General features: G+C 33.7%; 5 protein-coding genes across 6 annotated transcripts; 2 read left to right on the top strand and 3 right to left on the bottom strand.

The window, feature by feature from the left end:
• The first annotated feature begins 1,315 nt into the window (after positions 1 to 1,315).
• LOC116773040 (peroxisomal ATPase PEX6) lies at positions 1,316 to 7,262 on the top strand. Its single transcript, XM_032665409.2, is given in 14 exon segments — positions 1,316 to 1,386; positions 1,389 to 1,540; positions 1,542 to 1,635; positions 1,638 to 1,748; positions 1,751 to 2,401; positions 2,472 to 2,579; positions 3,146 to 3,279; positions 3,360 to 3,864; positions 4,189 to 4,356; positions 4,554 to 4,700; positions 5,147 to 5,299; positions 5,911 to 6,073; positions 6,363 to 6,502; positions 7,037 to 7,262. Coding segments are annotated over 14 exon segments (2,736 nt in total). The 5' UTR covers position 1,316; the 3' UTR covers positions 7,177 to 7,262.
• Positions 7,263 to 7,943: 681 nt separating this feature from the next.
• LOC116772994 (small ribosomal subunit protein eS25) lies at positions 7,944 to 9,267 on the top strand. The gene is made up of 4 exons (XM_061528555.1): positions 7,944 to 7,952; positions 8,161 to 8,253; positions 8,455 to 8,638; positions 9,092 to 9,267. Exons 1-4 carry the CDS (start codon positions 7,944 to 7,946, stop codon positions 9,169 to 9,171), a joined length of 366 nt encoding a protein of 121 aa, XP_061384539.1. The 3' UTR covers positions 9,172 to 9,267.
• A 12-nt stretch (positions 9,268 to 9,279) lies between these two features.
• LOC133318723 (L-threonine ammonia-lyase-like) lies at positions 9,280 to 12,817 on the bottom strand. Of its 2 annotated transcripts, none has more exons than XM_061528522.1 (9): positions 12,718 to 12,817; positions 12,570 to 12,640; positions 11,887 to 12,019; positions 11,139 to 11,290; positions 10,910 to 11,072; positions 10,600 to 10,755; positions 10,398 to 10,534; positions 9,822 to 10,047; positions 9,280 to 9,405 (listed from the first exon to the last, which is right to left on the bottom strand). In XM_061528522.1, exons 1-9 carry the CDS (start codon positions 12,808 to 12,810, stop codon positions 9,280 to 9,282), a joined length of 1,257 nt encoding a protein of 418 aa, XP_061384506.1. In that variant the 5' UTR covers positions 12,811 to 12,817. The 2 variants fall into 2 exon arrangements, with proteins under 2 accessions (XP_061384506.1, XP_061384507.1); XM_061528523.1 differs by having other exon boundaries at positions 12,714 to 12,803.
• A 1,112-nt stretch (positions 12,818 to 13,929) lies between these two features.
• LOC133320345 (L-threonine dehydratase catabolic TdcB-like) lies at positions 13,930 to 16,369 on the bottom strand. Its single transcript, XM_061528464.1, has 9 exons — positions 16,219 to 16,369; positions 15,940 to 16,038; positions 15,787 to 15,857; positions 15,370 to 15,657; positions 15,080 to 15,242; positions 14,784 to 14,939; positions 14,573 to 14,709; positions 14,281 to 14,505; positions 13,930 to 14,160 (listed from the first exon to the last, which is right to left on the bottom strand). Exons 1-8 carry the CDS (start codon positions 16,297 to 16,299, stop codon positions 14,436 to 14,438), a joined length of 1,065 nt encoding a protein of 354 aa, XP_061384448.1. The 5' UTR covers positions 16,300 to 16,369; the 3' UTR covers positions 13,930 to 14,160; positions 14,281 to 14,435.
• Positions 16,370 to 16,453: 84 nt separating this feature from the next.
• Positions 16,454 to 17,490, bottom strand: LOC133320359 (DNA-directed RNA polymerase II subunit RPB3-like). The gene has a single exon (XM_061528508.1). It carries the CDS (start codon positions 17,313 to 17,315, stop codon positions 16,488 to 16,490), a length of 828 nt encoding a protein of 275 aa, XP_061384492.1. The 5' UTR covers positions 17,316 to 17,490; the 3' UTR covers positions 16,454 to 16,487.
• Positions 17,491 to 18,287: the final 797 nt, after the last annotated feature.

Below are 18,287 nucleotides of genomic sequence, written 5' to 3'. Positions count from 1 at the left end.
AATCGATCCACAAGCAATAATCACAGGAATCGCATTCCCATCCGGCCAACAAATTAAATCTAATAGCGTTCCTTCATCACTCCTAATTGCTTCTGATGTATTAACTAGCCATACCAAAATAAAATAATTAAGGCATACAAGCCATAAGAGCATCCTTATTATTAAAAGATGACCACGTTAAAATCATTATTTCCAATTGTTATTTTAAAAGAAAATATTATGTCCGTTTAGTAGATTTATTGTCAACAAATTGTTATGGCGTGTGTCATTTAATCTTATCTCTTATTACAACCTGTCATAATGATTATTTCAAGCGAAGGTAGAATATAATAGCTCATTATGCTTTATTATACATCACCAAAAGTGAAATAAATACAAAGGAGGTAGTGAAGAACAAAAAACGACCTATCGCTACAGGGAGGGTATTATTTACTCAATCACTATGAGTCGCATAATTTAAAGTTGACTTTAGTTTAGTACTGTACAGTGTACTGTACTTAAGATTTTTTGTTTAATTTGTTTTTTTTTTTTCCCAAATACTCAGTTTCATTAATAAAAATAAACTAAATTAATACATATAATTTGAAACTCTTACCATCATTTCTCAATGTATAAGAATAGAGCGGTAAAAGTATCGTAAAGGACAGTAAAGTAATTGTAAAAAAAATAATATTGTTTACGAACTCAATTAAAATATCACCTAAAAATGTAACTTGTTAGTACTAGGTAGTAAAGGTATATTCTAGTGAATATACCTTTTGGTAAAAACATTCTTCAAAAAGATTCTAAAAATTAACTTTTATGAGGTTCAAAAAATGTGTAAGAGACATGATTTATACCAATACTTTTTAGTATCCATACAATATTAAAATTTTATAATTGTCTTATTAAGCAAGTAAAGATCATCCTTAAAAAAGTTAATATTCTTGATAATATACTTCCCTTTTAACATAAAATAAAATTGTTTATTTTCACAATAAATTATGTAAATATAACGTATATAATACCTACATTAAGATTTGCCTATCTATAATACAAGATTTTGCAAATTTATTAAACTTCAACTAATTTATAGTTGAATCCTAGGTAGAGAAATCAAAAATATTTTGTAACATACCACTGTTGTCTTTGTAATAAATTACGTTCATTTAAACGCATGAGCTTATGTTCATTTGACATTGATGTATGAAATTGTGATTGTCAAAATTCAATAATGATAATTTTATCAAAGATATATTTATTAACAATAACAAAATAAACTTTAATCTCCGCCACATTTTATTATATAATTGGTACAAGTAAGACGGCTTTAAATTATGAAGAAAGACGAACTTGTAAAATTATGGGTGCTAAAGTTTTGTTTAAAAGTGTTGTATCCAAAGTTCAACGTTTTTCATTTCTTGTATTTCTCGCTATTAAATATAGGTATTATTACCTAAAAGGAAAAATTCACAACAGCAAAATGGACACATACTCCTTAAAAACTCTACCAAATGGTAGGATTTTATCACTTATAAAGATATTGTTACAGAAAAATATTTACGAGTTTTTCCCATAAGTGTATTATAATATCAAAAGAGCGGTATATACAATTATGTGTAGAAAACTTTTTTTATCATGACAATGGTGTATTATGGGTACTATGAAATTATCACCTGAAAGTAAAAAGAAGCAACAAGAAAATGTAGACAGCAGTCACTCAAATCGTCTTAAATATAATCTAAACTTCGTGACATCTGAAATTCACAAAGATTGTATACAGATAACATATCTGAAGTGAAGAGTGAAAGAATTGTACCGCTGGGCTCAAATTTAGTAGAGGAAAATGCGGCTTACACAAATGAAGATGAATTATTTAACATAGCATCTACTTTTGGTATAAATACTGATGATATCGATGTTACATTTCATCCAATCAATGCATTTGAGAACGCACCTAAAATTGCCACCTCCGCAGAAGTTAGTCTAAGTATAAATGAATATGACTTGGAAAATGATTTCTTAAAGGAATTACTAAGCAATCACTTTGAAACACCAAAAGCAGTCTGTTTGAACGATATGATAAGCATTAACTTAACGCCAACAAACATGTCCAAATATAACTTCAGGTATATAGATTTGGTGGAAAACTGTGGAAAATTGTATTTCAAATGTAAGAAATTAGAAGCAAATGAATCTTCCACTCCTGAAAATTGTGAAACCCTTCAAGTCTTTTATATAGTGAAGGGCGTAACTCAATTAACTTTAGGAGACGGCATACATACAGTGAAGCCGAGGAATAAATACTTTGAGGTAAAAGACTTAAACCAGCAACAGATTTCACATATTTGTCCAACAGGTCTGAAAGACAGATTTAACCAAATACAGGAAACTATAAAGCCTTTTTTGACTGGACAAATAGGTAAGTTCATTAATTATGTTGTATTAGTAACATTGTTAAAAAAAACTCATTAACTCTTAGTTGTTTTCAGACGAGATGTCTTCCTCCTTACCATCACCCATCATTCCGATGATACTTTTAACCGGTCCTATTGGTTCAGGACGACATCTCTTGGTTCGGGTTCTCGCTAAATATAACGGTAAGTTAAATTAACCATTTCCTTTCAATCATAAAGGCTATAAAGGTTAAATAAACTATATTTCTATAAAAAAAACATTACATTCTATAGGCTATAGAGAATTGTGCTCATTGAACCCGCACATAGCTTTCTATGTGGTCAGCAATTTCAGGAACAAAACAGTTATATCCTTGCAAAGCATGTACGTTAGCAAAATTGCAGCATATATGGATTGATTCTAAACATAACTGCCTATTAAGCCCTCACTTTTAATATCCAATGGACAGCTGATACTAAACTTGCAATAATCTTAAGTCCGGTGAGAGTCAAATGTTATGGACTGCCAGGTCACGAACCAGGGATATTCTGGAGCGCTTTGGATAGACCACTAATCAATATTAAATAATTTGTGGGACTTCTATTGTGATGTATTGAATGTTGTTTTGTTGAATTTTAGACATTCGTCATATATCCATGATCATTATATACGTCTACGTCTCCTGCAATCAGCATGGCTTTTTAAAAAAAATACGCCATCATGGGACGTCACGCGAATGCTTAATGTCAACGTTATATTTATTCCTCAGGTTTGAATTTCGTGCAATTTGATTGCAACTCAATACAGAACTCGACAGCGAAACAAACAGAGAGCAAAATCAGTTCTGTGATACAGAAGGCGAAATCTGCTGCGCCCGTTGTAGTTTTACTAGACAATTTTGACGTTAGTATTATTTGTTATTACTGGATAGGTTCCGTATGCACAGGTTGCGACTAGAAGTAACTCTAACAGAATATTTTTAGGTATTAGCTGTGGACTCCGAAAACAACGAGGACTTCAGAATAACGGAGTACTTCAATAGCACTGTGACCAACCTATACGAGAATTATACAAAACAACCGATAATATTTATAGCGTTAACTGAGAAGGCGGATCTGAAGCCGAACATGATGAGAATGTTCCTCGAGAGGATAAACTTTAAGAAGTTAGACGTTGAACAGCGACAGGACACGTTGCAGTGGTTTATATCAGTGATGAATGTAACAACTGATGATGACGAAAAAGATTTTTATGAAAATCACCAAAGAATTGCGGACGGCAGCGAAAAACATGAGCTAAGTGACCATATGAAGGATGTTCTGTATAGAGTGGCGTCAAAGACTGAGACGTTTCTCCAAGGGGATATAGACGTTCTCATGCATTTTGCTCTGCGGGAGTCGTATTTGAAGCAAACCAAATGCCCTACACTTATTACCAGAGATGCTGACCTCCGTTTCATACAAGAAGAAGATTTCGATAAAGCTTTGGGTAAGGACCATGTTATATGACAAGATGGGTTAAATCGAACATGAAATATGATGACATCATAATTACTGAACGGATGAATGTTTAATTTTGGTTTCGGACAGAAAATACCATTTCTGACTTTCATCTAATTTCATTTAAATTTCGAATCTCGTGTCTATATAAAAAAAAAATAGCATAAAGGCTTTAGGATATTTTAAATTAACCCATTGTTATATTAGTAAGATACTCATAAATAAAGTTGTCTCTATTTAAATGTTCGCGAATGGCCAATGCAAAGAATGATAAGGTATATCTTCTTAATGTGTTTTGCTTTGCTATTCCCAGAAACCATGAGAAGTCTTCAGAGCCAACATCTGGATGCACCGAAAATTCCCAAAGTATACTGGGAAGATATCGGTGGACTGGCCAGACTGAAGAAGGAGCTGTTAAAAACAATAGAGTTTCCAATTAAATATCCCCACCTGTTTAAATCGTCGTCACTTAAAAGATCAGGTATGGAAAAATTGTGATCTGTTTAATAAATATTCACACATGTACATACATATGTGTGTATGTGTGAGTGGAGGTAGGATGAAAAGAGACAAAATGTAACGCATTCTTTGTCTATAACAGTTTAAATGAAATTTATATATATATATATATATATATATATATATTCGAAATAAGAATTAATCATCAATATACGTTAGGCATATTATTATATGGACCGCCGGGCTGCGGGAAGACGCTGGTAGCTAAGGCCGTGAGCACAGAACTGAACGTGAGTTTCATGAGTGTGAAGGGCCCGGAGCTTCTGAACATGTATATTGGCCAGTCGGAGGAAAATGTCCGAAAAGGTAAGGGAAAGTAAGGCAACGTAGGAACTAAAACAACTTCAACATCTATATGAATCTAATCACCTTGCTGTGGACGAATACTGGACATTCTGTGACAATCAATTAATATGAGCAAAATAATGAGGCATAAAAACTATCGAAAATAAAACACCTTAAAGCTTGTCAGTTACAAGATAAAAAACGGCTATGAATTTATAAGATGATATCAGTATTCAGCCAGGACAGTTATAGTCTTTGGCGAATATAACTATAAACATTCTCATCTCGTCAGCCGGTGGCCACGGTTGCTGCAAAGAACCGATCGTCGGGAGTGTGTATTTAAAATAAAAAAAGGGAGACATTGGCAGAATATCCCACGATGCCAGTGCGAATGAAGACATAGCTTCAATAAAAAAAAGGTCGTAGTATATCCGGTTATCTTAGATATCGTGATCGTTTTTGGTCAGTGTTCTCGGCGGCGCGGGCCTCCCCCTGCATCGTCTTCCTGGATGAACTAGACGCGCTGGCTCCGAGGCGGGGTGCCACGGGGGACTCCGGCGGGGCCAGCGACCGCGTCGTCAGCCAACTACTGGCTGAGGTGGACGGAGTCGACGGAGAAGGTAGTATAGTTGAAGTACCCTTCCAGGTACAGTTTCAGACGTGATTTTTCATGTTCAGCACTACTTCCAGTAATGTCATAAGAAACGGCTGGAGTATTTAAAGTTTTCGATAACAAGGTTATACTTAAATGTTGCCATTACAAAATCACAATGGTTCAGTATTATAATTTGTCACAAAAATAATTCTAAGGATTACAGTATATTATAATTAGTGCGGCACAGATGGCGCCACTCGTGACAATGAATGATTGGACACGGGGGATAGTTGGGGGTAGATCTAGTATTATAGCACGGCTGGAGAGTTGAGATGAACGAACCACGGCCTTAGGCGATAATGCTGGTCTAATGAATGGAAGTGTCATTGTTGAGGAAATAATTGGTAGATAGTTGGAAACCGCAGGGAAAGTAGGGGGTAAAACAAGTATATCATAGAATGGTGAGAGAGTTAAATTGTAGGCAGTGTATATCTATTTAAATCTCCAACGAAATAATATTTTATTTTAAATACAATAAGTGTAAACTCGGACCGAAACCGATTTTTTTACCTCCTATTTTATATGTAAGGCTTATTACGTTACCAGCTTGTAGGTATTTATTCCAATACCTTATAGACTCTCCATCATCGAGCTTCGTGTTCATAATGGGCGCAACGAACAGGCCGGATTTATTGGAACAGTCGCTGCTGAGACCGGGTCGACTAGACAAATTGGTGTACGTCGGACCTTACACTGGCCTGACTGAGAAGACCTCGGTCTTGACGGCATTGTGTAGAAGGTACGTGGCCTATAACATGTTAGGCATTTAATATAACAACTAATTCTTTTTAAATAATCTTCAATAAAGGGCAAGGGTCCATTTTTTTTTATTATTATTAAAAAAACAATTATTTCTGGCCTCTCCAAAAATCTAATTACGTTTGATACGAGCAAATTAAATATATATTCTTTATTATGCCACACTGACTGAATGACTGATCTGTATCACTTGCTTGATATCAAACAAACTATGTTTTACAATATGTATATAAGATATATTTATTGATAAGGTTCTTAATAATAATCAGTTATAAGCTCCGACCGGAAGTAGACCTGGAGGCTGTGGCAGCAACGCTTCCGGATAGCTGCACGGGCGCGGACCTCCTGCAAGTGACCACGACAGCGCGGTCCGCAGCTGTTAGGGGCCTAGTAGACAAACTGCACAATGGTGTGTACAATAAATAAAGACACTCAAAACTAACATTAAAGTCCGCTCCTGATAAAATAAATTGACTGCTGATAAATTGTGTCCAAGTATCAGCAAGGTCCAATCGGCACTGAGCTTTTAATCGCACGCCTGGCACAGAGACTGATGGGTAAATCAGCTCACTCGCTCCCTCACTCATCAATAATTAAACAAATGATAATTTCACTAAAGTCTGTATCTGCAAACTAAACACAGATAGTTCTGAGTTTTAAATTCGTATAAATACATAGATGAGATGTTTAAAAACCAAAAGATAGTAAATAATTTAACTGTATTCTCAAACGGAGAGAATATGACAAGTACAATAATATTTATTTACTAATACACTTTTTGATTAAAGTTTATAATCCCGCCCACACACTTGATAACATGACTTACAGTTGAATTTATTGATTCAAATAAAAAATATGTATATTATCTGTGCTCATCAAACAACATTAAGAAAAAAAAAGATAATAATAGGTTATAATTTTTTTTTAATTTTAATGCTTTCAGGACTGGTCAAAGAAAGCGAGCTCAGCGCTGAGTCCGTTGTGATCGGCGTGTCTGATTTCTGGGAAGGTGTGGAATCATTCCGACCATCTGTCACCGAGGAAGAACTGGCGTACTACGAATCGCTCCAAAGACAATTCTAATAATAAGAAATTTTGTAAATAAAATAAATAAAAACTATTATTTGTATTGGGAGACAAAATATACATTTTATTTTTTTTTATTTTTATATATTTTTATTTATCTACCACTATTCAAATTAAAAATGCTTCACCGCCAACTATAATATAACAATTTACTTATAAACAACCACTTTCACAAGAAAATAATTGCAACACTGGACTTTTAATTCGAACCTTGTATAAACTTGGTCAGTAAGGAGAATAATTGTCCAAAAGAATATTTCAAAATATTTTTTTTTATATTATCTAACTGTAATCAGTTTGTATCGTGTATATAATGCTTTTTTCTAAACGTAGTTCAACATTTCATAGCCCTTATTAAACACCTGGACTCATTGAATAAATTAAACTAATTGTCACTGATGATTGTAATTGGTGACCAAAATACCATCGAATTTTTCTTTGACTTTTAAATGGTATCGATTGTGTAAATGTTAATATTTGTCTTCAGTTCTATTATGTGTGGTAGATGTGCGTTCGGTACGACGACATTTTCACTGTCTAATTAAAAAAAAAATGAAGTCAATTTTTTTTTTCGTAATTTTATATACATATTATGTATATAGCATTACTTTTAAAATATATATATTTTTATAATTATAAAGCCCATCCGACGTAACTTAAATAACGTATACTTCAACATTTTATAATCTGTGACTTAAGAAGCATTCTGTTTGAAGTGTATATGCTATCTGTACACGCTTCTATATCTCTTTTCGTTTTCCAAGATGGTGAGTGTTCATGTTGTCGAAATAAATATTTTACAAATTAATACTAAATCAGTTACTGGTAGCTTATATACATTATAAATATAAAAAAGGAAAAAATATTTATTTTTATTGTAAATTCAGTGATGTCTAGAGTTTCGCCTTTCTATACTATTATGTATTGTATGTGTACCTCGTGGCCGACTTGTGTTTTACAAACTTTTTGTATTAATTTTAGCCGCCCAAGAAGGACGCAAAGTCTTCGGCTAAGCAGCCCCAGAAAACACAGAAGAAGAAGGAGGGATCCAGCGGCGGCAAAGCCAAAAAGAAGGTTAGTTATACTAATTGAGGTTATGTTTTTACACATTTGAATTAATATTTAATTCACTACCAAATGATTATTTCCTTTTTACTTGATTAACATGAGAGTTAAAAATTTACTGATATATTGAGTCTGATGGCAATAAATTTGAGTAAATTTTATTTAGTGGTTCAATAACCAAATTGACACTCGTAAAAAATCGCTTTGCAGAAGTGGTCCAAAGGAAAAGTCCGCGACAAGTTAAACAACCAAGTGTTGTTTGACAAGCCAACATATGAAAAACTATACAAGGAAGTGCCACAATACAAGCTGATCACTCCCGCTGTTGTCTCTGAAAGGTTGAAGGTCCGAGGTTCCCTTGCGAGGCGAGCTCTCATCGAACTTAGAGAAAAAGGTAAGGAATAAAATACAATAACTTAATAATTATTATTGTTATGGTGTCTCGAGGCAGGGTGCGGGATCTTATGAACTTTTCCTTGATATTGTACTATATTACTTAAACATTACTAAATAATTTTAAGGTCTAACAAATTTTATGATAGTTTGATATTTCATTTGTTAGTTCAAGCACTTTATATTGACTAGGTTTTAACATCTTGGATACTGTTTAAAACCTTTTCTTAACAATATTGAAGTTTTTAATTTTGTATGATACAATGCTACAATTTTGCAAATTATTAAAAAGAAATTAGCAATATTTTAACTAGGGAAGTTCATATTGTGATGATCATTTTGTCCGGATAAGCCATGATGGTATAAAACTGATATATTGAGTCTGATCAACGCTATATCTAATATTTTTGACGTCGTAGAAATCTTTTGAGTTATCAGCAATCGTTTGTTTCAGGCTTAATCAAGCAGGTCGTCCAACATCACGGACAAGTTATATACACAAGAGCAACCAAGGGTGATGATCCCGTCGCCTAAGTTATGATTTAAGTAAAAAATTTAAAAAAAACACAGTTTTTCATTTTCCTCTACTCCATGTTAATGTTGTACAAAGTTAAATAAGTTATGATTTACGATTTTTTTTTTTTATCTCATCTTATGTTTTTCATCCACATCAAAAACTGCAAATTTGACAGTTGGGTACAAATTCCTCAAATGTTCTTTGAGCGCTAGAGCATTTTCTTCATTTGCCGTTTCGACTACAACATTTGCCTGAAAGATAATATTAGTATTATTTCCTGTGTTTGAGAATATTCTAAATTCACTCTGATAATTGATATTTATACATAGTTATTACCCTGCTCACGCAGCGTGAAACGCCTATAAAGTAGTTATTGACATAAAAAAATATATCTGGCAAATTATATTCTAACAGAATGTAGATCTAGTGGATAAGCATTTATTGGAATTTGATCGAATTGCATTGGACATGGGGTTTTCAAGTATGAAGTATGTAAGTAGTAAGTAAGTTGGTGAAAATTTACCAAAAATGAGGTTGTTTTTCCAGCAAAAACCCAGCAGCTACGATATCAAATAAATCTTTGACTTATTTATCTGTCTTATAGTGGTATTAAATTTATACAGTAATAAAAAATACAGAGTGCGTACTGAAATTAGTAGCTACAAACCCAAGTAGATCCGATATCACTGTGAACCCATATCTGTTCGGTGCCGAAGCTCTTAATGACCGCTCTTTTATCAGCGATGGCTTCGGCTAGAACTTCAAGTCCCTTGCAGTGATCAGGGACTGGCACTGCAAACCTCATAAGTCTCCCACTCACACCCAGCCCGCGGTGAATAGTCCGGGAGAGACGTCCCGAGTCGATATTGCCTCCGCTTATAACGCACACAGCTCTGTAATTATATTTTCAATAGCTCCGACGAACTCGGTTCTGTCGTATCAATGAAATAGTTGTAATACGAATCTTTAGAAAATTATATACTTGATTTTTTCTATAAAATTTTCTCTCATGCAATTCTTTAATATTATATTAAATACAAATGTATTAATGAATATCGGCGATTAAATATAATTACAGCGTCTCTAATGACTAATATATCTTAGGTTGAATAAAATAACTTTAAGAATTATGAGATCTAAGACTTTCGCGAGTAATCATTTAAATGCAACTAATATTCTCGGTTTACTACTTTTTTTTATTATTTATGAAAAACTGCATACTGCCGAAGTTTCGGTTACTTACCGTTTTCCTCTCAACTCTGGAACTAGACCTTGCATGACAGCAGCCAACGCGCACACGCCGGCGCCGTCCGCCACAAGTCTCTCACGTTCTAATACATTTATTACGGCGCGAGCAATGTAGGCTTCGTCGACGACTAACTGTGACGTGTGGTAACCTCGTATAGATTGGAAGACGATTTAATATTTTAAAAGAAATTGTTTACCATTCTATCCAAACGACCCTTTATAGTCGCGAAGGCGTTCTCCCCGACAACCGCAGAACTTAAACCCTGTGCTATATTGGGTATAACGGGCACCGATACCGGATATCCTGATTGTAAGGCCTTCATCATTTTTGGGACTTTGGCGCATTCTGCTCCCTTGAAAGATGAGTTATTTAAATATATGAATAGCATATAGTAAGAAATAGTTCAAGTTTGTTCTATAATTTATTTCAACGTATGCTAAATTATAAGTAAATACTTTTAATCTTTTTTTAATAATTAACTTTTATGATCTATCCAACTATCTTACATAAACGAGACAGGTGCACTTTAGCTTCTTGCAGGCTACAAGCGTTGCAGCTAGAAGACCGCCTGACGCTACAGGTACAATCACCGCATCTGTCTCTGGCAATTGAGTTATGATTTCAACGCCAACAGTACCCAGGCCAGCCATTACTAACGGGTCGTCCGAACTGAACATAAATTATACATAAACCTTAAGAATTTCATTTGTAAATGTAGCTAATAACAGTCTTTACGTTAATATAATCTGTGATCCATCCCGGTTGGTCTTGTTGGCGTAACAGACAGCATCTTCGACTGTTTCACCAACCAGAACCACGTGAGCGCCTAGTTCAGCACAGCGCTGCGAGAGTGACGGGGGACATCTCTCCGGAAGTACCGCTGTCACCTTAGAATTAAGATTCCTATACATAATTTAATTACATACTCAAAACATATTTTGCTGGCCTTGAAATGATACTCATGAAAAGCATAGTCCCGATAAATAATTTAATTCGTTATTGAGACGAACAGAACGACTATCAGACCGTCGCAATTTCCAAAATTATATTCCAATTGAAAATTCGCGTACTACCCGGTGGCGTTAAGTCACCTTCATTAAAAGTTCCTCATCCAATACTTATATATTTTTCCGGCCAAAATTATAAGGGTGCTTTTCCACCAGATATGTGCTATGTAGCTGCGCGAGAAAGATCAGCAGCCGTACTGAAGGTACTCTACTCTTCACACAGCTACACCACTCGCGATGGCCCATAACAGGCAACTTTCCATATAAAATACATATCTTAGTTGAATCCGTTTCCACCAATGTTAAGCTTTGTGAGCCAATGAATATGATTGGTAGATGTCAAACACATCCATAGCACATCTCTGGTGGAAAAGCACCCTAATGTCTTTGACTTACAAGAGCCTTCAGTTAGTGTAAGGTGTCTAAAACAACGATGGAAACTTACATTAATTTGATTATAATAAATTCATATTTACTGGTATATTTAGCAAGTGTCCTTGATATGCAGCTCCCAGAGCCATGTTTCCGTTAGACGGTACAATCACTCCTCTTTCAGACATTTCATCGTTAAGAGCGACAAAGGCGTTCCGGATACCTCTTTCAGAGCAGCTAGAGGATTATACTCCTATTTTAATCATATTCCTTAAAGTTCAATACGTACTTATACTACAGTAATTTACCTAAAATGAGATCTAAGACTTTCGCGAGTTTTTATTTAAATAAAACTAAAATTTTCGGATTAGGTAACACGTGTAGTATGTCGTTTTAAAATGATAAAACAAGGCGCGGTAATTCGAAAATATTAGTTTTATTTAAATTTACACAAAATTTAATTTGGACTAAATACACCTTTTTCAGGTCTTCAAAATATTTCGCACACTTCTAAAGATACCTAGCCAAAAAAATATATATTTTACAAAACCTTCTCTCAATATTAAAAAAAAGTGCGGCCGTGGACTATCAGTGTACGTTACGGAGGTTTCAATAGTAAAGTTAAACAGTATATTTCTCGGATAGACTCTTGTATATTTGTTTTTCTAACCTTGTAACGATAGGTTTTGCGTTCTCACTCTCACTATCTCTGAACGTATTGGGTGTGGAGTGGAGTGGAGTTGTGCGCTAACTACATACTTACTTCAAATAAAGCTTTTTTTATTACCTTCCAGTGTATTGTAAATTATCACATTTCAAATAAATGTTATAATCCATGTATTTACTTATTTTTGCCTCCTATAAATAAAAAATATGTACGTAACTTGATACCTTAAATATTTTTCTTATGAAGTGTATCTGCAATACCTACTTACACAAAGAGGAGTGTGAATGATGCCGTCTTCAATTCTCTCCGCCGCTTGTTTTATTTCATTAAATGTTAATACGTGTGGCCTTTCCGGTTCCATCACTGTCTCTTCCTATATTCATTTTTAAAATTAAATATAAACATATGAAATGTAATGTAAAAATTAAATAATAGTAATTACCATTTTTAGTTTCCTGCGAAATTATATTGTGAAAAATTTTGAAATTACTCAAATAACGTAAGAATTTTGTGTTTTAAAAAATGATTAGCAAATTTTATGACAAAATAATGTCAGTCCATAATTAGACTTTATTTGTTCAGAACGAATTTGTTGAGGTCTGTGTATATGTCTGAACACAGAATGCGTTGACGTTGAGCCTTTAATAATATTTTTTATAAATAAATTATGGTAGTTATATACCTTCATATAAATTTTTATCTTATCTTTCTTTCTTTTAAGATTTATTGTTGCTATCTGTGTTTCTATAACAGAAGCCTCACGAATCAATCTCAGGATGGAACAACCATTTAGACTTCCAGTTTGCTTTAAGAGTTAAAACTTTAAGTACGTTTCTGTCTCGAATATTACTATTGTAAAAATGTTTTCACTTAAATTTTATCTACACAGTTCCTAACATTAATTCCTACTATAGGCGAAGCACGTAACTTGAAGTTTTGCCCGCCATTACGTTCCGAAGACAAAGCCTGAGCTAAATTACGTGTTTTGCATATAACATTATAAATGCCAAAGTTTTTAAGCATGAATGGATTTTATTGCTATTTAGCGTAATATGCGCATATGAAACCTTTTTTTAAAGAAACTTTTCAATAATGTAGCTAGACATCAGATAGGGACCCTAGAACCTGTTTATTTCCTGTTATTAATTATAATCGTATATAAAAAACTCATAAATATTAATTTATACCTTTATTTCGCGTAAATTGTCCGGTTAGCATAACAGTGTACATATATAGTATGAATGTAGTGTGACAAAGATACCATGACAGTTTGTTAAAAAAAATCTAATATCTTACGTATAGGTACAATTAAGTCGTCTGTGAGCACAGCACCGAATCCAAAGTAGAAAAAGTCGCGGAAATACACAAGCCAAATATAAATTCAGCTTTTGGAAACAAACATGAGAAATTACGATTTTGCTGTGACGATCACAACTAAGTGTATTTGTAGTGTGTTTTGGAAAGCAACTAAAAATATTCGTTAGTTGTTAGTTACATGATTTATTGGACTTTACATATTTTTTTTATTCCGAAAAACAATTCTTTCATAATGGTACATAAAAATAATAAACAGTGATATGATATTGTCCTCTCGTTTACATAAAAAAAGTTATTATGCTGAAATGATTTGAGAATGAGGATAATCTTTAAGTAATTTCTTCTCCAATTCCTTCGCGTGACTGGGATCACTGGTTTCAAGTAACATGAATACCTGCAATTCGTTTTTAAAGGCATCAATTTGAGTGAAACTTAAAAGATAAATAATTAATTTAATAGAATTCAACATAAAAAAAATTACTTCGAAAACTAAAACTAAAGTATGGCGGCTTACGGTGACATTAAGAGCGTCTCGCTTAATCCAAGACCGTTCCGGTTCGAAACTCCTCACGTCCGCACCGGTATCCACAACTTTAGTCAGCAGACGCGCAATCTCAGCGGGTCCATCCGGCAAAGTGATCGAAAACCCAACGAGCCGCCCTTCAGCCATTAGACCGCGATCCACGATGTGAGGCAGACGAGATAATTTATATTACCACCAGTCAACACGCACACGACACTTGAAAAACACGCGAATTGTGAGTAAACTTAGTTTAACATAAAAGAAGTAACGAATTATGTTTTACTTTTTTCCTCGTAGTTCAGGAACTTTTCCCGCCATTATGGCGGCGACTGGTGTAGCTGCGGCTGCTTCCACTATTATCTTTTCTCTCTCCAATAAGTTAACCATAGCTCTTGATATCCACAAATCATCAACAGTGATCTAAATGTAAATTAAGCCTTTGCTATACTCCATGTTTGTACAAATAAATTCTATTTAGGTGACAAATTACCGACCATTTTGGTTAGATATCTTTTAATGATATGAAAAGCATTGTTGCTTGCTATTTTATCGGCAATGCTTTCAGCAATTGTTGGTTTGACGAGAATTATCGTTGGTTTCTTCTCTTGCAAGGCTTTACTCATAGTTGGTGCTGCTGAACTTTCAACACCCTGTTTAAAAAATTAAATAACGTTTAGTGTATACATTTGAAATGGGTCCATATTTATTATTCTTAGATTAGCTAGAAAATATCTCTCCCAAAAATACATTGTTATCCAAACTAAACAATATCAATTGTTAAAGAACTTACATAAATCAAACATTGGGGTTTTAAGGATTTAACTGCCACCAATATGCTAGCTATGAGGCCTCCGGTGCCGACGGGGCATATTATAGCATCTAACTTATCAACCTGAGAAAGAATCTCCAACCCTAATGTCCCATATCCAGCTAACAAGTCCAACCTGTCGGAACTAATATAATAAAATTAGTTTCAAGCTTAATGAATTTTAATTACTCGTGACCACAGATTGTAATAAAATTTTAAAAGAAAATCAACTGGTTTTTTATTAATATAGCATAAACAATAAAAATGCTAACCATCGAATGAAATGCGAGCCTATTTCATCACAATAAGTCAAAGCATGGAGACTAGACTCGTTCGAATCGTTACCAAATACTTTGATAACCGCATAATTTTCTTTGTACTTCTGCTTGTCTGCTAAAGAGCAATCCTTTGGTACAACAACGTTTACAGGGACAGACTCTTTAAAGCCACTGTAAGTCATTGCGTTCAAAAAGTTTCTTCCTCCTGCGACGGTGCAACCTTTTCCTTTTTCCGCGGTCGTCATACAAGACACAACGTTGAATGTGCCACGTGCTTTAAAACTGAATATTTATATTGTTTTAAACCGAGTTGCAAGAAAAAAAAACTAAATAAGAAATTAAAGTATCTACAATTATTTTATTATTAATTTAAATAAATGGATAATTTTAAGAAATGTTAATATTAAATACCTGCCGGTAAGTTGTAGGTTTTCGCATTTTAGTAGCACATTGCAAAAATGATTCCCTACATACTTAGACTCCTGTAATGCGAATAGAATCGTAATATTTAAAACAATTTAAAAAAATACATTTAATTCAAAACAAAACATTAATATTTCATACAACTATCGGGGTAACAGTTATGTGACTTTTAATTCTGTTGTGTGCTTCTTGAATATCTTCTAATTTAAGTCTAATCTTGCTTATCGAATCACTTGGTTCCTAAAACACAAAACCATGATTTATATAGTTGTTGTTCGTTTAAAAAAGGGTTTCATCCGTGCAAAGACGTGCACAGGATATTCTGCCAATGTTGTGTATAATGGAGATTTATTTAGTATACATTATTTATCATATACATGTATATAAGCATTTTGAAACATTAATTCACTGCACAATAACCTGGTCAAAGTCATTTTGCTTATAAGCCCCAGATATATCTCCAAAGTAATTGCAACTTTCATATGTTTTTTCACAAGCCATAACTATGAATTTGTGTTAAATATGTACTTATTAAATTTTTGTATATAAATCGATCATTACAAAAAATGACATTAACCTGACAGGAAATAGAATCTTAAAAAAATATTGTATCTAAAAAGTATTTATGTCAGAATATATTAAATAAAAATCATCATTTCATGTATAAAAATATATTTTATTTACTTTAATTAATTAATAGCTAGAGCATCGTTTTGTGTTTCTTGTGCTAGTTGCACTTGTAAGTTTAGAAGTTTATTTTTTAATACAACAATGCCCATCAACACTATATTCTCCGGTTTCAATGCTCCCGAGGATTCTACATTATAGAAGAATTTATTTGGTTTTGCTTCCCAGTTGAAATCAGCTTCGTACTGATCCTCATCCAGCTCTGTATGCTCACTCTTCGGCCACTCGTCTGGCTTTGGGTATAATGTATGTCTCATTATATTGTCAGGATCATACTCAAAACACACACCGGATGTTGGATTCCATTTGGCATGCTCTTTTCCGAACCCCTTTTTGGCATATGCTCGCAACTTTAATTCTTGTCCCTTACGTAGCTTGATAATCAAGATTTCATCAAGTTCACCATAATCTGCCTGATCTTCATCTCTATGGCGTGAAGTGACCGGCACCACTCGTGGGTCACTAGATTTTAAATCAGCAGTTGTCACATGTCTTGTTTGATCGCCAGTGCACTTTACATCCAATGTAAATTCCACACTGCATTCAGTACAGAAATCTGCACACATGCAGTCCCTGGAGTAACGTATTTTATCAACGACGTCATCAGATATCAGGGGTATTAAACCAATACGATGAGCGAGGAATTCGTCACTTAGAACTGTTGAGTTTGCTTCCAGTTGAACCCAGTCAATAGCCATTGTCGGCGTTTCTGCTATGAAAACTCGTCGCATGCTGTTGGCAACGCTGAGCTCTGTATCTTCGACGACAAATTTAACATTGTCGTCTGTTAATTCTGTTATATGTACTGATGGTTGATTTGCGTACGGCATTTCGATATATAATTATTGTATATAATATCTTCGATCACCAAATTCACAATCTCTTAAATCTGAATCGAATTTAACAGTCTCATTAACAATTATACAAGATTTTATTATAATTTAACAAAAACGCTACACAATATTTACGCCGCCAGCAAACATATTCGGCTTCGTTTTGACATTACAATTTAGACATAATCCGAATTTGACACTTGCCATAGCGATTCATTGTGTTATCACAAAGAAAATTATTAAATATAATTTTTAAAACTTTAAGCAGAAAAAGGTATTTTAAATTTTAGAATTTTACTATAATAATTTTTTGTTATAAAATTATTATTTTATTACTTATATAGAATAATAAATTACCACGGCAGGCTTTATGAAAAACTTGCATCATTTTCTAAGTTTTTTTGAAATATCATAAAGATATGACTATGACTCTACGACCAATAAATTTTATACACAATATAAAGCTGTTTAAAATTATTTGTTTTTAACATTTGAAGTTTGTCTTATAATAACCAAATGGATATGTAAATATGAACTTCATAAGCTTTAGATATCTGCTAAGAAAGAGAATGAATTAAGTGCTTAAACGCGTATTTAAAATATCTTAAGAAATAGTTCTAGAAAGGTAGCTTTAAAACAGTCAATGTAATGGAAGGTGACGTTATACGATCCATGGAGGTTAAATAATCCAATTCCGTAAATCAGAGATAACTTGTGATATCTTTCTAAATGCGTATAAAATTTCATGGTCCCCGCACCCCTGCCAGTTGCCGCTCCAAGTGTTCTTGCGGTGCGAGCGCTTGCGATGGTTTTATTAAAAAACAATAATAAATTTTTGTTCAAACCGGGGGTCTGTTTTTGGACTTTCATTACTTTTTACACGTTTTTGTTTATTGAAATTTTCCTTTATTTGCGTGTGTGAAAAGCGGGAAGCTAATATTTCCTCAAGCTATGTTTTGATCGATATCT

The sequence above is a fragment of the Danaus plexippus genome (assembly GCF_018135715.1).
Source record: "Danaus plexippus chromosome 18 unlocalized genomic scaffold, MEX_DaPlex mxdp_20, whole genome shotgun sequence".
NCBI lineage: Eukaryota > Metazoa > Arthropoda > Insecta > Lepidoptera > Nymphalidae > Danaus > Danaus plexippus.
Note: the sequence above shows the minus strand (reverse complement) of the source record. Positions and strands in the feature narration are given on the sequence as shown.